General features: G+C 43.0%; 1 protein-coding gene across 1 annotated transcript in view; it reads left to right on the top strand.

Moving 5' to 3' along the window:
- ATXN10 (ataxin 10) overlaps nucleotides 1-21,960 on the top strand; it is a 116,321-nt gene that overhangs the window by 84,664 nt on the left and 9,697 nt on the right. Inside the window, exon 10 of the mRNA XM_063134344.1 lies at nucleotides 15,134-15,197. Within this exon, the coding sequence (XP_062990414.1) occupies nucleotides 15,134-15,197 (64 nt within the window). The remainder of the gene's footprint in view (nucleotides 1-15,133; nucleotides 15,198-21,960) is intronic.

Genomic DNA, 21,960 nt, shown 5'->3' on the forward strand with positions numbered 1-21,960 from the left:
GAACTCAGAACAGAGATTGTTGTTTATTCGTTCAGTTGCTTCCGACTCTTTGTTACTTCATGGACCAGCCCACGCCAGAGCTTTCTGTCAGCCATCACCACCCCTAGCTCCCCCAAGGTGGAGTCCGTCACCTCCAGAATATCATCCCTCCATCTTGCCCTTGGTCGGCCCCTCTTCCTTTTGCCTTCCACTTTCCCTAGCATCAGCCTCTTCTCCAGGGTATCCTGTCTTCTCATTATGTGGCCAAAGTACTTCAGTTTTGCCTTTAATATCATTCCCTTAAGTGAGCAGTCTGGCTTTATTTCCTGGAGTATGGACTGGTTTGATCTTCTTGCAGTCCAAGGCACTCTCAGAATTTTCCTCCAACACCACAGTTCAAAAGCATCTATCTTCTTTCGCTCAGCTTTCTTTATGGTCCAGCCCTTGCAGCCATAGGTTACTACAGGGAAAACCATTGCTTTAACTATGCAAATCTTTGTCAGTGTGATGTCTCTGCTATTAACTATTTTATCAAGATTTGTCATTGCTCTCCTCCCAAGAAGTAAACGTCTTCTGATTTCCTGGCTGCAGTCAGCGTCTGCAGTAATCTTTGCTCCCAGAAATACAAAGTCTGTCACTGCCTCCACGTTTTCTCCCTCTATTTGCCAGTTATCAATCAAGCTGGTTGCCATAATCTTGGATTTTTTGAGGTTTAACTGCAACCCAGCTTTTGCATTTTCTTCTTTCACCTTTGTCATAAGGCTCCTCAGCTCCTCCTTGCTTTCAGCCATCAAAGTGGTATCATCTGCATATCTGAGATTGTTAATATTTCTTCCCACGATTTTAACTCCAGCCTTGGATTCATCAAGCCCAGCATGTTGCATGATGTGTTCTGCGTACAAGTTGAATAGGTAGGGTGAGAGTATACAACCCTGCCGTACTCTTTCCCAATCGTAAACCAGTCCATTGTTCCGTGGTCTGTTCTTACCAGTCTACATCTCTCAGAGTTGTTGAGAAGATAAAAATGGGAGAGGGGGAGGAATGACATACGCAGCCCTGTGCTCTTTTTTGGAAAGGTGGTATGAAAAGTAGGCATGTGCTCCGCTCCGATTAGAAGCGCAGAAGCAGGAGCGGATTGGCCTGTTCCGTCTTGCCCAGAGGCGGAGTAGAAGCGGACCGTGGACCCCTAGAAGCAAGGCGAAGAGAAGCGCCCATTTTTGGAGCGCTTCTCTTTCCGTGGAGCGCTCTGATCGCCATCTTGAAAACATTTCGCCCATAGGATTGCATTGCGGAAAATAATCGCGGATAACTGGGTTGTTTTTGAAGCTATCATTCTGAAAATTCTTGTGCTCAGAGAGTCGTGGATGGGGGTCATTTTGAGACTACTCTCACCTCTCTGCATCGTGCGGGTCATGTGCTATATTTTTTAAAAAAATAGGGTACATTTACAATACAAACAGTAGGGTAAACCGGCTGTGGCGGCGGGGTTTATTTGAAGCGATGACAGGCACATTCAACTCCCAATCCTGATGAGAATTGATCACCTCATGAAGCATCATCCTCCAATCCCAGCGTTTGAGGCGGGGACTAAGCCAGAGTCACCCTCACAGTCAGAGAGCTCTCAGTCCCAGCCTCTTGTGGGTTTAGCATTCGTTGGGAGAGGGTCTACTTAGTGAGCTGCTGCTGTGTACTTTGGAGATAGATTAGGATTTTAGCTTGGCGTGTGTGTTTGTTTGCTTCTTTCTGACTTTTAGCTTAGTTTGCTCTGTGTTTTTCCCTTACTTTGATTTAATATAAACTTTATTTTTAAATTTTGGAGTGTGTGTTTGGTTGGTTGGTTGGTTGTCCCCCCCCTCCCCTCTCTTAAAGCCTGATTGTGTTTGATCTTCCTTCTGCTTTTGTGAAAGCTTTTTTTTGAAAGCATACACACACTTCTTGTCCCATTTCCCTACATTTATTAGTAATATTCTTAAACATATTATTATATTCTTATACATATTCTTAGTAGTATATTAGTATATTCTTATACATATTATTAGTAGTATTAATATTTTATTAGTCATCATGAGAAGAGGGAGCAGGCGTGCTGAAAGCAGCAAGGCTCAGGCTGGCACCAGCAGTAAGCAGCAGGCTGCCTCTCCTGCTGTGAAAATCAAACGGGCAACTCCTTGGCTGGCTGCTCCGCAACAGAAGCAGGACAAGCAGCAGGCAGAGGCACTCTCTTCTGCAACTTGTGCCCGGCGTTCTCTTTTTGAGGGTGGGAATGGGAAAAGTGCCCCTTTACAAGAGGCAGGTGGCATTAGAGGAGGAGGAGGAGGAGGAGGAGTATCCCCAACTCCTTCATTATCCTTTGAGCCCACGAGCCCGCTGATGGACCTAGATGAGGTCCCCAGCACAGTGGAGGGGGAGGAGGAGGCGGTGGTCCTCCAGGATGTGGGGGTTGAGGAGGAGCAGCAGCAGGCCGAGGCTCTCTCCCCAGTCTCATCCGACCCCTCTTCCGCTGCTACCCCTGTTTCTGTGGCAACACCAGAGAGCTCAGGTGGGCAATTGGTGGTGTCACCACGGAAGCGAAAGACAAGCATAGTGTGGGACCACTTTGAGGTGGGAGCGGATCCCCGCTTTGCTGTCTGTCACCACTGCAAACTCACCCTAAGCAGGGGTTCATCTACAGGGCATTATGGAACCAGCAGCATGAAGATGCATCTTCAGAGGCAGCACCAGTCGGTCTTGCTGGGGAAAGAGGCAGGCAAGGTGACTGGTTCCAGGGGAAAGCCGAAGGCTGCTGCTGGCACTGCCACTCTAAGCTCTCCATCTCCCATCCCCACAAGGGTTAGGCAGGCAACCCTGCAGGACATGGGGTGGGGGAAGGATGGACCCACAAGATGGTGTTTTCCAACGCCCACCCAGGGTGCTACTGTGGTGGGGCATCTGCCAGGACTGACTTCTCCCCAATACTAGATCTATGACATGTCACTCTGCCTGCCCCTCTGCTAGCCTGTCCTCCTCGGTGACCGACTCGCTGGGATGGTTTGCGTTTGCAATGCGTGACTAACTGCAGTGCTGGCTTAGAAACCAGCCATCCTTGCCTCACTTCCTTGTGCCCCCAGAAATGCCCGCAGCCTGCCTGCCTGTCTGCCCGCCTCCCCCGGGGTGCTGCTGTGGTGGGGCATCTGCCAGGACTGACTCCTCACCTGCTCTGCCTGCCTCTCTGCCCGCCTGGTGCCTGGGAGATGGGCTTTGCGGTTCGTGCCCAGCACCCTCCGGCACGCTTGCTCCCAGTCGTCCTCCTCTGTGCCCCTCAATGCGTAACTGCTGGCTTAGAAAGAAACAACCAGCCATCTTTGCCTCACTTGCTCCTTGCGCCCGCTTACGGGTTGGTTTGCTATGCGTTAGTGCTGCCTGCCTGCCTTCCCTCCCTTCTCCCCTTGCTGCCTTGCAGGGATGGTGTATGTGTCTTGCTTTGACTCAGGGGAGAAGTCCTTCCTGTGCTCACTTAGACTTTATCAAGTTCAAAAATCCATTTTTCAAGTGTGCAAGAAGATTTAGGGTTATCTCATGGCATGTTGGGATTTCCTTTGAACTGGCCCCATTGAGCTGTCTGCATTGCAACTTTAAAATCCCTGACATACTGGAGTGTCCGATTTTCAAAACTTCCCCTAACATCAGGGGATGATGGGATTGGCTTGAAACTTGGCGTCCATGTGGACACATGGGTAAGCTGTCATGGGACCAAAGGATAGATTTCTGACGTGCAAATTGATGTAGTTGTAGAATGGGACAATTTGGGGTGAGTTAAGCCGCGCCAAAAATCAGGGGATGATGTGACTGCCTTGAGTCTGGGCGTCCATGTGGACACATGGATAAGCTGTCATAGTGGTGAGTTTGAGGTTTCTAACGTGCAAATTGACGGAGCTATTCCAAGGGGTCTGAATGGGGTGCCCGATTTTCATAAATTCCCCAAAAATCAGGGGATGATGGGATTGCCTTGAAACTTGGCATCCATGTGGACACATGGGTAAGCTGTCATGGGACCAAAGGATAGGTTTCTGACGTGCAAATTGATGTAGTTGTAGAATGGGACAATTTGGGGTGAGTTAAGCCGCGCCAAAAATCAGGGGATGATGGGACTGCCTTGAGTCTGGGCGTCCATGTGGACACATGGATAAGCTGTCATGGTGGTGAGTTTGAGGTTTCTAACGTGCAAATTGACGGAGCTATCCCAAGGGGTCTGAATGGGGTGCCCGATTTTCAAAAATTCCCCAAAAATCAGGGGTTGATGGGATTGCCTTGAAACTTGGCGTGCATGTGTATACGTCCATGAGGTGTCATGGTGCCAAACGTGAGGTTTCTAACTTGAACAGAAAAAAAGTTGTATACTTTTTTAGCTTTCAATGCAACCCTATTGGGGGGGGGGAAACGGAGCTCCGATCCGGATCTGGAGCTCCGAGCGGAGCGGAGCGGAAATGGGCGGAGCGAAGCGGCCCGATCCGAAAATCGCGGATCTGGAAGTGAAGCGGAGCGGGGGGTCCGTGCACACCCCTAATGAAAAGGCAGTTATGAATTATGGTGAAGTACTACAAGGAGGAATGGGCAAATTAAGTGGTTGTAGGGTCAGGACTAATAACAATAACCTCATAAGAGAGAAGATGTCTTCAGTGTATTCAGTGACGGGGAACTAATTTTGTAGTTTTATTTTGGGTGTGTTAAACTGTGCTTCCTTTATTTGGCAAGCTGTTATATACACACACAAAATCTATTCTATCATTCCTTTACAAAACTGTTAGAAAATGATGAAAATCTTTCGGTTGTGAAACTGTTAAATAGGATACTTTTAGGTGATGTATTTTGAGTTATACACCGTGGAAAAAACTTGGCTTCAGACTCAGGCTAGACAAAAATGTGTGTATATTATCCAGTTCATCTATTACTCTTTTAACCTCTCCCTCATCATTTTGTATAAATCCTTTATCCTCCCTATAGAGTATAGGCATTGCCACAGCTGAAAGCAAAATTTATTGACATGAGAACCTTGTCACCTTTTTTTTACATTCTTATGTATTGCCTTGAAATGGTGTAATTTATAAAAGAGACAACCCAATCTTTGAAATATGAATGGAGCCGTGTTACAGTTGCTTGTTTATTATATGGATACTATTTTAAAATGGATGCTGTTGTTTTTATACTGTTGTTTTTTATGTTTCTCATGTTTTTTTAAAAAAATTGTATACTTTTTAATGTTTACCATTTTTAACTGTTGTAAACCGGCCAGAGAGCTTCGGCTATGGGGCGGTATATAAATGTAATAAATAAATAAACAAACAAAAATAAATATGTTGAATATATAATAAGAAACGTTTAAAAATGTTTCAGTTTAAATTTTGATGGGATAACTGCTGTAAGACACCAGTAAAATTGTGTCAGTTGGTAATCATTTTATCTCATAGACGCATAAACCATCATAAAAACTGATGTTTTTTAAATTTTGTAATGTTTCCTGTTTTAGCTTTTGTGAACCGCCCAGAGAGCTTCGGCTGTGGGGCGGTAAATGAATGTAAATAAATAAATAAAATAAATAAATAAATGTCTTGGGGCACAGTCTGAAGGCCTGTGATGCAGCAACCTTGCTGAAGCTAAGCAGGTCTGTGTCTGGTCAGCGCTTCGATAGAAAACTTCCTATGTTCTGTTTTGAGTTCAGTGGAAGAAAGGCAGGGTATATATGTAATGTATTTTCAGGGGCGGGGAGGTCAAAATTCTGGTTATATCAACAGGACAACCTCATTTTGTCCCCATATGCCTTTATCTTTAAAGGTTTCATAGTGCCAGGAGAGCATAATCCTAAGAAATCAATAGGGACAAAGTTCTTAGTCCTGCTTTGAAGGGGTGGGTATGGGGCTTCCTGAAGTCGCTGGGAAAGTTCTTTTTTCCTTGTGCCATCCATCTCAGTTAGGGAAATGTGTGTCACATCACAGCCTTTGCCATTCCAGCACACGTCCTGGGGAAAGGAGCCTCTCTCCACAAGTATTTCAGCAGATTTGCAGGATGTGGTGGCTTCCAATAATAGAGTTGTTTGCCACAAGCTGCAGTTGCATCTATTATAAGCCAAAGTGCCTATATCTTAGGCTCTGAGATCTATGAATGTTAGAGAATAAATGAGCTCTCTTTGGTTGGATTAGACAGGAATTTGCGCCATGCTTTTGTGTGGGGACCGTACCTAATATATAAAGCTAACTACTGCTGCTTTTGTGCCTCTACAATCTAGGTAGGCTCATCTTGAAGCTGCTCTTGCTTGTTAGCGCTGGTTCACTTGATATGCAGCATCATTTGTGATAATTTATCATTAGCTGACTAGTGTTACAGAGTACAAGAGAAGCCTCTGTTTATAGCTGTTTTTGTAAAACCCAGGGATATGCGTATTCCCAAAAATCCTAATTTACCATAAGTCTTATGAATTATACGTATGTGTTTTAAAGACATTTGTCTATACAGGTGTGTGTGCGTGCAAGTAAGACAAGTTACCACTGCCTTGTTCTTCGTGCAGTCCCTAATGAAAAACAAACCTATTTTTAAAGCAAGGAAGGCAGTAGAGCCCCCTCATCAAATATATTATGCTCTGCTTTCCACTCTCAGGGCCTTGCTAGACCGGGGGTTAGCGCAGTGCGAGGCCCGTGCTCGTCCCTGTGCGTCCAAATGACGCACAGGGGATCCCGGCCTCAGCCAGGGCTCGAGCCGCCCTGGCACCGTGCTAACCGGAACCACGGTTCTTCCCTCGGTCCTGGCCTCAGGTCGGGCTGAGGCCGGGACCGCGGGCATGTGGACCATTCTGCCGCTTTTCCTGGCTACCGCACTTACACGGAAGTAGCTGGGGAAAGTGGCAGATGGGCCGCAGTGCTCCCACCCCCTTCCCCCGATTCCCCCCACAATCTCCCCTGGCCTGCAATCCCCCCCTGTCCCCACCTGCTGTGTCCTGCTGCCGCCGCTGCCAATGTCCCCAGTCGCTCTGTCCCGCTGCTGCCACCGTCACTGTCCCCAGGTGGCATTTCCTGTTGTCGCCATGTCCGGCCTGTGATACCTGCTGTCGCCGGACATGGCAACAACAGGAAACGCCGGCTGGGGACCGTGACGGTGGCAGCGGGACAGAGCGACTGGGGACATTGGCGGCAGCGGTAGCAGCAGGACACAGCAGATGGGGACGGGGGGATTGGAGTCCAGGAGAGGTCGTGGTGGTGGGGAATCGGGGGAAGGGAGGACCCTATATTTTTTAAAAAAATTACTTACCAGTCGTTGGTGCGCTCCTCCGCACGCTGCCACTTTAACTGAAAAAAATGGCGGATGCGACAGGGCTTCCCTCTGCCCCATCATGCCTCAGGTGTAGACGGGGCCTACAGGCCGCGCTACTTCTAGCGTGGCCTGGCCCCTTTTCACCACCAGATTCGGCGGTAGGTCTAGCAAGGCTCTCAGTTACTTTGTGACAGAAAAACACCCTTAATCTTTGCAGCATATTTCTAATTCATGACACACCATAAAATGTAATTGTAGTTCTTACCAATTTGTAAGGTCTTGATGGACAATGAGAATGAAGCATTTGGAGTATGTATATTTTGCTGTATCGTCTTGGTTTCTAACATTGGTGTATATGGCAGCGTACTTGAGGCTAGGGAAGGAAGGAAGGCTCTTTCGACTGGGGGTGAGGGCGGGGAATGCATACGCCTCCCCTAACACAGTGAGCTTCTTGGTTTTGAATAAAGTCTATGTTAGTAGTCCCGCTATAGGTCTTCAGTTTCATGGTTGCATCTGACAGTTCAGCCTAATCTGCACTTTCAGTTTGTACATTGTGATCTGCTTTCCAGATTAAGCTTTGCAAACAAACATGCTAAAATGTATTGATATTGGGTTAGGAGAAAACAGAATAGAGGAGATGAAGGGGTTAGCAATCTGGGGCTGATAATTTCTCACGTTTGTACATTTTTCCAAAAGCCCCAAAGTGCTTCATATAAGTTGGACTGGAGCAAATGCTAGCATTATTATTACCTCTTTTCTCGCTCGTGGTTTTATTCCATATTACTAATTGGAGATATTGGGGCGGGGAGTCCTGAGGCTGAGAGCTGGTTGCTTGTGTTTGGCTACCCAGTGAGTTAAAGGACTAAGTGAAACTGGGGGCGGGGGGGGTCATTTTTCGGAGCTTTTTCTCTTAACTACTATGCTATACTACAGCTTGGTAGGAAAATTGGGGGATGGGGCAGGGGATAGTAATTCTGAGAGTAAAGAGTTGGAAGTGGCAGCTCTGCCCTGCCCTATACTGTTTTTTTGAGCTTTTCAGCCAACGCTGCCTTCCAAGCTGTTTCACAGCAACGCAGGTTGGGAATGGGCATCATTTTTCAAATGAAAGCTGACATTACCAGCACATCAGATCACGTGCTGAATTTTCAGACATGTGAAATGCACACAATCCTTGTAGTGTTCCCTTTTTCATTGTTACTGAACTCTGCATCAGAAATTGACTTACTTCTGATGTATACCTTCTGGAATGAAAACTGTCTGAATCAGTAATTACTGTGTCAAAGAGAGAGCTTTACGCTTAGCGTTGGCATGCCTGGACATATCGAAATATTTAAAACAAATAAATGCTATACTTTTATTTTCTTGTGGGAGGGCGATTTAACTAGTGCATTCTGATGTGACTCTAGACAGTTGCAAATTAGGTTTTAACACTGAGATTGTTTTGGTTCCAGGAGCCTTAGCACATTTAAAACCAGTCGTTTGCAAAACTTTAGTTAAACCAAGAACAATGATTGATGACATCTGACAGTAAAAAATATCTTTTGCTTAAATAGAGCAGTCTGTCTTAACTTCAACTCCTCAGCAAATAAATCTAATTAAATGTAGATTTTGAAAATGTGTCTCTTCTAGAGAAATTGTTATATGAGCCACATAAGAAACATAACTTAGGAGAGAACCCACCCACATTGTGGAACAGAAATATGCAGTGGTGATATGAACATTAATCTGAAATAAATAGGCTGTAATAAAAGCCTGTTTATTGCAACATGAACCTATATGAGGCTATAGCAGTTATAGTACTGCCATGTACTACAACGAAGCTAGGCTCAGCGCAGACATAACACTGCCCATTTCTTAACCATGGTTCAGAGATTTGGCATGGACCACAAGTTTGTGTATTCCCTTCTACTTGAGTATTCACCTCCTAATCAAAGCTCGAAACCAGAGCTTGGCACCCTCTTTAACAGGGCGTATGGTAACAGTAGCTGTGATTAATACTAATGGAAGCATAAAATTAAACATAGTTTAAGAAAAGAAGGAAATGGATCCTGGAGAGGGAAGGATGGAAGATTGAGGGAGCACATGTTGCAGCTGTTCTCGATCTCTTACCCATAGTTAAGAGATTGGCAGCGTTCTATCTGCAATGGGCCAAACTGGCAGCCACTGTCTTTTCTCAGCTTCCTTCTAAATCACAGTTATATTCATTCACCTTTTCCTTTCTTCCAGCAATAGGTTGCACCAGCACTAGAGATTATGGGAATCATTTAATGTTCTTTATAATGCCACACACAGAGACTGTAATAGCTCTGCTTATTAAACCAAGTTATTTGTCTTTTGTCCACATGAGCAGTCCCTTCCCTCCTCTCTTCATGGCACATGGCAATCTAACCAGGAAGTCTTTATTTAACCATAGTTTCCTATTTTGTCTAAACTTCAAACTCTAGTTTAAGATTCTGGTGCCGTAGTTTCCTGGTTTGTACAATATGAAACTATGCATATTTGAAGCTTCTGACTAATATGCATGCACACACTGAGAAGAAGAAGGACTGTGTGTGCAGAGAAAGAACTCTCACATATCTCACTTTGTTAACCCAGAACTGATCATGTGGTGAGGCCCAGACTTTTTTCTAATATCTTACTGTGTTGTGTCATTTGTGCAGCAGGTGCAGGGTTGGTTCTTCATGCCAGAACAAGAAGGTTTACTAGCATTGATACAAGGATGCTAATAATGAGATTCTTTTGAGATCCTTATAGTTGGAGACGCAGTGTGTTTGGGATTGCTCCTGGATCAATTACTCAAATCATTTATGGTTTCTGAGTATAAGATATAAACTGTATCACTCCAATTTATGATAGGAAAGGCTTTTCATACAAGGACACATATTAAACTGTTAAAAAAATTGCTTTAATATATAGAAAATTTCAGTTTACAATCAACTGTTGCCATTCTTTTTCTTTGATTACTCTATATTAGGTACTTAATGTTATACATATTCTGCATATAATGCATGTAATAACACTTATAAAATGGCTTAGTGCAGTGCATTAGTGTTTACCGTGATTTGTTGCCTAAATTCTGATTTAAGATTCCAAATGTAGAGTGAAATCCATGTTTTAATTTGCAAAGCTAAGCTCTGTTCCTGGAAGATGTGAATAAGGAAATAATGAGGAAATAATGAGCTTGTATCCTGCATAATGAGGATACAAGAGGACGAATCTCCAACCAACTCCTGACGCAGCTTAGCAACAGAACTCATTTTAGCAAAAGAATCACAGGAAGGGCTCAGCTTAATACTGCTCCTCTCTGGTTCTCCCGGACTTCAGTCTGACTGCTCAACTGAACTTTCCCCCCACACCAGCTCTAATATTCTCCTGAACAAGTCCCCTGGGTTCCCACAGTTCTCTTCATTAACCACTAACTTTTGAAGAGTGTGTTTAGCCTATATACAATGAGGGATCTCCTTGATACTCACCTAGAGAAGATGCAGAGCCTCTTATGCAGTCAGAATGCTGATATCACTTTGATAAAGAAATTTCTGATAGAGTGTAGGGAACTCCTGGTTACTCTAACAGCTTTTGCGCTAGGTAATCTGCATGATGGCACCCCCCAAAATAAGAAGGAATCCAAAGTTGAGTCAAATGATCAAAACTTTAAGGAGGCAATTGGACCAAATTTGGACCTCCCCTTACACTCTGAGCTGACTAATGGAACACACCCTGAGGTAATTATATCTGGGGGAGCCCTCGACTCTTATCTGTGGAAAGATAACAGGCATTAACAAGGATGCAGAAACACTAAAGGCCACCTCCATCTCTATCCCTAAAGCTGCTGTTGCAGACAACAACAAAGCAGGTCTAAGCATAAGCCTAACCACATCTAAACCCAAGCTTAGATCAAGAAAGCTCCAAAAGTGTTCTATAAAAAAATAAAAAAATCTAAAAGCTCCTACTAAACATAAAACTGCAGGCAAAATGAACTTCAAACGACTATTTAAAAAACTGGAGGAAAAAGATAACATGAAGAACCCTCTGGCCATAACTCCAGAGGCCAGCAGGATCCTCCCTTGCAAGGCAGTTGGCCAGACTCAAAAACCAAACACGACCTGCGCTGCGTCTGATGGCGCTTCTCAGGATCCGTGGTCATTCCCACAAAAGCCCTCTGTTAGCCCACTTACCCAAGCTGATTCTGTACAATCTGTACCTATCCTAATCAGCAGTACAGCAATGAATTTCTGGCAACTTCAACTCCAAACAAAGACTATAGTCTTATCCAGTTACCCGAAACCAAGGGGCATTATGCTGCAACCAGAACGTATTAAACATCTAATAGAGGTTATATCGACTCTTCCTCTGCTGCAGATTGAACAAACCTCAGTTGAAAGAGTGGAATATATATTCTTTAATCATGTTACGGCTCGAGCTATTGTCACTTTCACGTCTTCTAACACCGCCTCTTACATCTATAGAGCTAAAGCGGCATTTAGAAACATCGGCATGCCAATAAACAGGTTTTTTAAGATTTGTCACCAGCCCACCCCCTAGTAACCAAGTCAGTACCTACACCCTACACTCCTCCCCCACGCACTGGGGAATTGATTGATCTGAATTCATATGAGGAACCAAATGCCTGCCCGAAACCCTGCGCTGTCATCTCTGATCATCCTGATATTTCTACTAATCTTGGCAGTCCCTCAATGAACATTTCAAACGCTCGCCTAGCTTCCTTGCCAGATTTCTCTCCGGAGGAAATTAGTCTAATTGGCAATTTTGACATTCTTCCCGAACAGGAACAACAAAGGATTCTGCTGAGACTCAATTCGCTGAGAGAACTTCTACTGAACAGAATCCAACGGAACAGCAGTTCTTTAGCGGCCCCCTGTGTACAGGCCTCTGCCATGCCTAACGGAGGGTGTCCCCCCTTAGACAAGACTAACAACCTTATCCAACTGGCTGTGAATGTACCTGTAGACTTGCACCAGCTTAGCCCTAAAAGGGATATAGCCCTCACCCCTAAAATTGTGGTTGCCAACCTTGAAAAACATCTCAAGCCGGCGGCCCCTTCCATTCCAACTATTACGGACCAGATGCCGGATACCCCCAGAATTTCCTGGACTGAATACAACCCCCCCATTGATCACTTTGCAAAACCGAATGAATCCGAATTGATCCGACCAACCTATCATTCCCAAGACTACCATAACCAAAGTTGCACACAGAGACAAACCACGGATCTTCCCATTTTGCAAACAAAAGCACACAATGGATGTGTTCTGACAAATCCGGGGACATGCCTCGACGCAATTACCGAGGTGGACTGACTTAGACCGGACAAAGATAGAACAACTTTCCTAAAACTATTATCCTGGAACGTGGCTGGATGGAGCTCTTAAAGTGGGAACAAGTGCTTTTTCGACTACTTGGCCACCTTTGATATTGCTGTACTGCAGGAAACCTGGTCTTATAGCGATATATACGTGAATGGTTTCAGTGCCTTCTCTCTTCCCGCGGCGTCCAACAATAAAAAGGGCAGACCCTCCTCGCTGTATGCCAAAGTAAAGGATATTTACAACAGTGACAACACCATTCTTATCCTGGCACTAGAGCTGAGGACCACTAAGCTGATTATCCTACTGATTAATGCCTATTTCCCCCCTACTACCAGCACAGAGCAAAGCATGGTCAACTGGCTTAAGATTGAGTGCTTCTACTCACAGCTCATGGCTAAATATCCATACTCCTGCCCAGTTATTGCAGGTGACCTGAATGCAAGAACGGGAGCCTTTCTGGCAGATCCAACTATCTGTGGGTCCAGTCTAATAGCATGTAAGGAAAGCCTTAGACCCCACACACATTTATCCAAGGACTGTTATGTTAATTCTGCCAGACGCTGCCTCCTCCAATTTGCAGCGAAAAACAACTTGACTATTCTGAATGTAGCAGCAGCGATACGGACCAGGGAGAATTCACATTTATCTCCTCCAGGGGAGCCAGTGTGATCAATTACATCTTGGTACACAATATGTTGGAGCCCATGAGCTGTAACCTAAGGGTTGTTGAACGCTCAGATAGCGACCATCTACCCCTTGAGCTACGTTTACTCATTCCTGGGCCTATAAGGTCCTTACCTTGCCATCCTCTGTTTGACACACAAGCTCTGGATGCAACAGCCAATAAAATTAAATGGACCGAAGATACAGCACAAATTTTTGACCAACTTACACCGACTACCCGTATCACAGATATCACCAACAAGATAGTTTCCATCAAGTCCCCAGATCAGTGCATCGCAACTTACGAGGAGCTAATTGAACTTTTCCATAGTGCCCTACAAAGCAAACCAAACCCTTCCAGACACCATAGGGCTACACGAAATAACTGGTTTGACCGCCAGTTATATAACTGGTGCTCGCCTTAGGAAGTCCATAAATACCATTCCTATAGGCTAAGCAATGATAGATCTCTTCCTGGAGTTTATTACCAGCTAAAGAAGGAATATAAGAAGCTCAACTCCCGGAAGAAAAGCGAAGCAAATAGAGAAACATGGCAACTGCTGATAGGGGCCTCTCTCACTAATAATTCTAAAACTTTTTGGCAAATTATAGCGAAAAATCTGAACCAATGTAATAGTAAGATTTGGAGTCCCAAGATGTGTTGCTAGTGCAGTCTTAAATCTGGAAGTTGGGTTGAGTACCCTAAAATGTATAGGGTGGATACATACACTCTATTTCTGGCTGCGTTGCAATTTAAGTCCTGTCCCTAATTCGCTTACCTCCATGGTCTGGTCGGACTCTTATAAATCTCCATGGGTGAAAGCAGTTCAGCTAAAACTTATCACCATAGGGCTCTCCCAAGACCATCTGTTATCCCTGGACCTGGGTAACGCCAAAAGGATCATTAAGCAGAGACTCCTGGATATTGACACTCAGGAACTACAGCAAGCTGCACGGGGCCCATGTTCCCTGTACGCCTTGGGGCTACGGGATCACGACCAAAATAGTGTACCTCTGTATTTAAGCTGGTTATCTATACCCAAATATAGGCGGGCATTTTCCCTAGCAAGGCTTAATGCTATGCCTTCTAGGGTAATGGAGGGCAGATTTGGGAAAGTCCCACTATCAGATAGATGCTGCCCCTGTAACAACGAGGAGGTGGAATCTATCTCCCATGTATTATTCAACTGCAGCTTCTATCAGGAGGCAAGAAAAGCCCTTATCCATCCTTTCATGCAACGATTACCTGGACGATCGTCCGTGACCCTTATGTCGGTCCTTTTACAGGCTCAAGATAAGCATACCACCGAACAAGTTGCTAAATTTCTTAATCGTGCAATCCTTACCAGATCAGTTATGGTGGCAGGACTTTCCTTTGCCTCTAGCACAGAACTTTAAGGAGGCTCATGTAATCATACTGTTTTAATTTCATGTATTTTAAACTCTCCCCATGGCCAGAGTTCGATCCCAGCAGAAGCAGGTTTCAGGCAGCCAGCTCGGGTTGACTCAGCCTTCCATCCTCCCGAGGTCGGTAAAATGAGTACCCAGTTAGCTGGGGGAAAGGTAATAACGGCCGGGGAAGGCAACGGCAAACCACCCCGCTATAAGGCCTGCCAAGAAAACATCAGCGAAAGCTGGCGTCCCTCCAAGAGTCAGTAATGACTCAGTGCTTGCACGAGAGGTTCCTTTCCTTTTCCTGACTGTAATAAAAGGAATTGAATTTATTGTTTTATACTGTTTGTATGTTTTTATCTGTACGCTGCCCTGAAATCCTAGTGATATAGAGTCGGATATAAATGTTTTAATCAATCAATCAATAGATCTGTATCTACCTGCCTACCAACTAAGGAGAAATGTTTTATTAACTGTGTTTTCTTTTCTTATAGGTTTATGACTTAGATGGTATCCCATTGATCCTGGATAACTGCAGTATTGATGACAATAACCCTTGTATCCTTTTAATAGCATTCTAACCTTGTACATGATACATTGTCCTGGTAACATAATTTGAGCTGATCGTGGCATTGTCTATGCAAATTCTTGGGGGTAATGTAGAATGTTCCTAGTGCCTTGAAAATGTTCTTAAAGCACTACTCCAGAGAAAAAAATATCAACTGAAATGATTTCTAAGAAATGTAGGTATGTTTTAACTTCCTCTTGATTGTGTCCCAAGTTTTTAGAGTTGACCACCGACTTCAGTGTTCTGGTATGCTCATTTGTTAACCTTTTGCCACCAATATTAAACCTACTTTGTAATTTCTGCAGCCCAATTTATAGAAGTCAGTCAGTCAGTTTATTGTGTTACAAGCAGTTAGCCATTATACACAAGTTATAAAAGAGAACAGTTTACAATAAAAATAATTGAGCATCATAAAAGGGGTCACTACCCAAACCCTTCATGCATTGTGAAGAACGTATCTGCATAGACTTAGCTAAAAATTTTGACACTCTAAAAGAAACATTTTTTTTTGCATCTGATAACAAATGACAGACTAACGTGATGAGGAGCCCTTCAGCGATTTTAGCAAGGGAGAAATGTAAATATTTCTAAGATCGTTATACATAGGACATTCAAGCAAAACATGAATTAAGTCTTTGATAGAGACTGCATTACATCCACATACTCTATCTTTAATTGGTAATCTCTTATATCGTCCTAGCTGAACTGCTAAAGGGAGAACATTTAATCTTGCCTGTGTAAAGATTATCCTCAATTTAATGTTGGGTATATCCACCAGATAACTTGGTAGAGATAAATAAAATGGCGTGAAAGAATTATAGAAAGGGTTAGTTTTATAGGACTTAAGCTCTTCTGACTGAGACTGCATCTCTATATCCTTTAACCTTTGCAATAGCAGGGTTTTAGCTTTATCATGGCCCTTGGATAAGAGAAAGGGTACTGAAAAATCCCAGATTCATTACAACCCCTTGCATTCTATGCATCCATGAGTCTGAGCCCTCCTCTGCCAATGTCATCAGCAGAATCTCTGACAATTGTTGGAAGATGGATTTTAACCAAAAGAGCAGGGCTAATCTAAGAGCTTCCGCTCTAATTGGCATAACTCCTGCTTCTGCACGCAGGAGTGCCAACTTTGTAGAGCTGGGCGCTGCCAAGAGTCTGTGCAAAAAATTGTTTTTCGCTTTTTCAAGTTGATCTAAATTTGTAAGCGCCCACAAGGGGGCTCCATATAACAACATGGGCAAAACCCTAAGCTTATAAAGTTCCATTGTGGGCTGAATCAAATTTCCCTCTTTTGTCCGGTAAAATCTTAAAAGCCCGTTCAAAGTTCTTTCTGCAAGCAACGTACTTGCTTGAACCTGAAAGGACCAGTTGCTCGTCCAATGAAACACCACACCAAGATATTTATAAGAGGAGACTTGCTCTAGTTTATTCCCATCAAGTTGCCAATTGCAGATTTTTTTGGATTTACCGAATATCATAGTTTTTGTCTTTTCATAATTGATGGAGAGAAGTTCGTTCTTGCAATAACTACTAAATTGATTCAGCAATCTGCGAAGGCCAATTTGGGTATAGGAGATCAACACAGCATCATCTGCGTATAGAAGGATAGAAAACTTCTGACTACCAATTTTAACTGGTAAATATTGATCGCCTCTTAAAAACTCAACAACATCATTTACATAGAGGTTAAAGAGGAGGGGTGCAAGCAGGCATCCCTGCCTCACACCTTTTGTGACTGGAATCGAGTCTGTTAGGTGTCCTCTATCTAATCTGATTTTCAAAGCTGTATTAGAATAAAGAGCCTTTATACATATTAAAAGTTTCTGGTCAATACCCAGAGACTGTAGTTTGGTCCAGAGGCATTCCCGTGGGATAGAGTCAAAGGCAGCTTTAAGATCAATGTACGCCACATAAACATACTTTATTATACCGGCCAAGTACTTATCCACAACATGCTTCAGCATAAAACAATTATCGAGGGTGGATCTGCCAGTGCGAAAGTCTGCCTGCTCCGGGGCCAACAAAGCATGTTCCTCAGCCCAATCCTCCAATTTATCAAGGAGAAATAGAGCATAAATCTTCCTTGGTACATCAAGAAGGCTTATTGGCCTGTAACTGGATGGGTTGTTTCTCGAGCCTTTCTTATAAATCGGAACCACTATAGCAGACGACCAACTGGACAGTGTGATACCTGAATTATTAATTTGGGAAAAGAGCAACGTGAGGATCGGTGCCCACCAGTTGGGGAAGGTGGTGAAAAGATCAGGTGGGAGTCCATCTCCACCCAGAGCTTTCCCATTTTTTAATGTTAAAATTAAAGATTTGGCTCTTTTGACTGAGATGTTATCACATTCACAATTACAGTCCAAACAATCATCAACAGGGAGTCCAGAAAAGACAGAATCATTAAATAGCCTCCTAAAGTGGTCTTCCCACTCATATTTAACAATGGAACCATCTATCACAGGTTGCAACCTTTTTTCTAACCTCGCAATTCTATTCCAAAATTTAGATGTAACTTTTTGGAGAAGTGCTAGACCGAGTTCCCTCCACTGATCCCTATAATAGCTTTTTTCTCTCTCTAATTAAATTTTTATATTTCCTACGTACATTGTAAAATTCCAAAGGTATTTTAGGGAGGTTTTTGGTACGATAGTATTTAATAATACTCCCCATTTGCCTTTTTAGAGCCCTGCAATCCTTATCATACCATGAATTTCCCTTTTTAGTCTGATGGATTCTTGACTGAGGATGCTTTTTTACCTCAATAAAAAGAGGTCTAAGAAAATTTATTAATTTATCAAATAGCTGGTTCACTAGCTCAATAGAAGACGCTTGGAGGAGATCACTTCTTAGGGTCAGAAGTTCAGATGAATAAAGCCTCTGCTGAAGATCTGCTTGTAATAAAGGACTCCACTTAATCCTTTTATCTGATGTCAATTTCACTTGATCAGAATCTAAATGATAACTGACTGAGGAAGAAACCTCATTTAGTCCCCGAAGAGAGAATCTTAAGTGGTTGATGGTCACTGCCAGCTATGGAATCAACTAGGAAGAAGGAGCACAGTGACTGGAAGGCATAGGAGATCAGTACATAGTCAACTATACTCATACCACTGTTGTTTATATAAGTAAATTCTCCATCTGACTGGTCCAGTTGTGAGCCATTGATTATCATTAAACTTAATTTAAGGACCAGAGCAAAGAGAACAAGGCCGGAATCATTAATCTTTTTGTCTTTGGACTTCCGATGTTCAGTAGCTTCACACAATTCAGTTGGAATGCCTGAGGCCCTAGCAATAGCTTGATCTGAGGAGCCTATACGCGCATTGAAATCGCCAACAATTACGAGTGGGACCGTTGGAAATTCATGTTCTAGTCCACCTAGATAATGTTCAAGCTTGGACCAACAGTCTTCAACATAATAAGGCAAGCTCCTAGGGGGGACATAGATGTTAACAAAAATGTAGGATTGTTGTGAATTTTTAACAAAGACGGCCATAGCAAATGGGGTCAGCCCTTTAAGATGGATAATAGAAACTGAAAGGGAGATAGATATCAATATAGCAAGCCCACCACTAGACCTACCCTTTGTTAGAGAAGGGGATGCAGAACTTGAGTATGACACATAACCTGGCAGCCAAATATCTTGATTTAACCAAGTTTCTTTGAACAATATAATTTGAATATTTTTTTTTCAATTTTTGTTCAGTTTCTTGGAACAATAAAATTTAGGAAAAATTAGAGCTTGCATTAGAAATAGGTTATTGCCATTTTAATTTATTTTTAGCAGGAAGGGGCGTTACACTTTAAATAAAATATAATTGTTTGCATTTTGAACTACAAAATTTAAATCATGTTCTGTATAGCTTGTTCTGTGTGTTTATTGACTACCTATTATTTTGTCCTGGCTTATATTTCTTAATAGTATAAAATTGATAGATGGACTATATATGAGGTGTAGAATATTGTAACATTCTAGACAAATGTGTTGGAGAAAAAAATCACAGAACATCAATTCTGTTTTTCTTTTTTCCTTTTTTCCTATTCAACTGAGGTTTAAATTGCTTAACCTTATGCTGAAATGGCCTTTACTATTCCTTCTTTTGAAGGGTAGTAATCAAGTGAAGAAACTACATCTTTTTGGACAGTCTTAAAACAAATGGGGCTAGTTGATCTTCATTATGTCTTGTTCTCTAACTTTCTGAATATCCCAGATTCATTGTTGTCACTTTACATTAGGATTAGTAGTTAAATCTAACCAAACTTGGTCATTGTAGCTAGTCCTGAAGCTTTTGCTTCAACAGACATCTGGTCAGTCAACTGAAATGAACAGGTAGATAGGTTAGTAAGCCCATCAATTTTGCATACTTGATTAAATTTGACCATTGGGGAAAAATATTTTCAACTCACAAATTAGGCAGTTCTCTGATGAACGAACAGTAGATGTTTGTGTTGTTAGGATTGGTAGTGAAATTCCATTGGAAACACCAGAAAGTAAGAAGGCTATCAGTTTTGAAACTTATTCTTACAGAACATATCTATTCTAAAGTATAGCGATAGTGAAGTTCAGGTTGAAGACAACTGTTTTAAAAGTGTGTACAAAGTTGGTTTATAGGTGTTATAATGTCCCCTAGAATGCAGATTTATCATGAGAGTTATCTGCTTAAATGTTGTGTATAATATGTAATTGTTATAACTATCCAGTAAAACTTTCAGTATGCCATCCATGATATCTACAAGGTCTGATCCTAAAAAGAGAGAGAGAGAAAGAGAAGAAATAGTTAAGGGTGAGAGTAAGAGGTAATTGTGTAAACTGAAGCAGTGAGGGAGAAAATATGCAAAACACTAAGAAATCCTAAATGGTGTCACCTAGGACCTAGTATGAGATATAATGTTGTTGAGCTAGTTAAAAACAGTGACCACAATACTATCAGATTTAATATGTATTTAAGTGGAAAATTGCCCAGGAAGTCCAATACAGTCACATTTGACTTCAGAAGGGGAAACCTCTCTAAAATGAAGGAACTGGTGAAAAGGAAGTTGAAGATCAAAGGAAGTTGGGGAGTCAAGGGGGTTAAATCACTTCAAAATGATTGGAGGTTACACAAAACCACAATAATAGAAGCTCAGCTAAAATGGATACCACATGTTAGGAAAGATAGCACCAAGTCCAAGAGGTCGCTGGGTGTGTCAGGGGAGCTATTAGAGAAAATACGACTTCCTTCAGAAAAGAGAAGTCTTGCCCAACTGAGGAAAACAAAAGGGATCATAAGCTTGCACCAAGGCAATGCAAGCATACAATAAAAGATGCCCCTCTTCAAAAAAGAAGCATTTTGAAGGCCATATTGCTAACAATATGAAGGACAACAATGAAGAATTCTTTAAATATATAAGAAGCAGAACACCAGGTATGGAGGCAATTGGACCATTGGATGACAATGGAGTTAAAGAAGTCTTTGCTGCAGAAGATAGAGGAAAGATACCTGTGTCTGAACTGAAGTTTTCAGAAAGGGATTCTGAGGAACTGAGGGCAAATAGTTGCGACAAAAAATGAAGATCTCAACCTTATTGATAAATTGATAAATCACCAGGTCCAGATGGTATCCATCCTAGAGTTCTCAAAGAAATAACTGATCTTCTAACCAAAATATGCAACATATCCCAAATATGAGCCTCTGTATCAGAGGACTGGAAGATGGCCAATACAACACCAGTTTTTAAAAAGGGATCTAGGGGGTATCTGGGAAATTATAGGGTGGTTAGCTTTGCATCTTTTCCGGGTAAATTGGCTGAAAGCATTATTAATGACAAAATTTGTAAGCGTATAGAAGAACAAGCCCTGCTGAAAAAGAATCAATACAACGTTTGCAAAGACAAGTCCTGTCTCACTAACCTTTTAGAGTTCTTTGACAGTGTCCGTCAACATGTAGACAGGGGTGATCTGCTGCACGTGGTTTACTTGGACCTCCAAAAGGCTTTTGATAAAGATGAGAGCCTTTTTTGGCTGAGGAGCGGGGTATAAATATGATAAATAAATAAATAATAAATAAATAAAGTCCCTCAACAATGACTCCTGAGCAAAAGTAGCAGTCATGGAATAAGAGGAGGGGTCCTCTTATGGATCAGTAACTGGTTGAAGAACAGAAAGCGGGGAATAGGAATAAATGGCAAATTTTCCCAATGGAGGAAGTAAATACTGGGGTCCGACGGGGATCTGTATTGGGACCAATTCATTTCAGCTTGTTCATAAATGATCTGGAATTATGAGTGAGCAGTGGCTCCCTGCGCAATCCTTGCTCTCACTCTGGCCCTTCCCTAATGACATGGCAGCTACCTGTGACTCAGCAGCTGCTGCAATTGCTTTCCCCACATTTCTGGCAGGTTGGCCTTGGAAAAGGTGGGATGCCGGGCGAGAGCAGCCTGTCTGTGGATGCCCTGAAGAGAAGGGGGAACTATGGAGCGCTGCTTCTACGGAAGGTGGGTGGAGGATGCCGGCAGGCATTTGTGCAGCTCTGTCGCCAGTGCTGGTCACCTCACCCCCTGACATCTTCAGTGGAGCAGGTGGTGGTGGTTCCATCTTCCTGAACTCCAGCCCCTCCCGCACCCACCCAAAACATGCATGTAGGAGATGAGTTGAGGAGGCATTAGGGATAGCAGCAAGTGCCGCTGCTTCACCCAGCATTGTCAAGTGAGGCAGTTTCAGCCACAGTGTTCCTCCCAATTTCTGATTCCCCCACCTCCAATGCG

Source organism: Elgaria multicarinata, chromosome 9 (assembly GCF_023053635.1).
Source record: "Elgaria multicarinata webbii isolate HBS135686 ecotype San Diego chromosome 9, rElgMul1.1.pri, whole genome shotgun sequence".
In the NCBI taxonomy this organism is placed as follows: domain Eukaryota; kingdom Metazoa; phylum Chordata; class Lepidosauria; order Squamata; family Anguidae; genus Elgaria; species Elgaria multicarinata.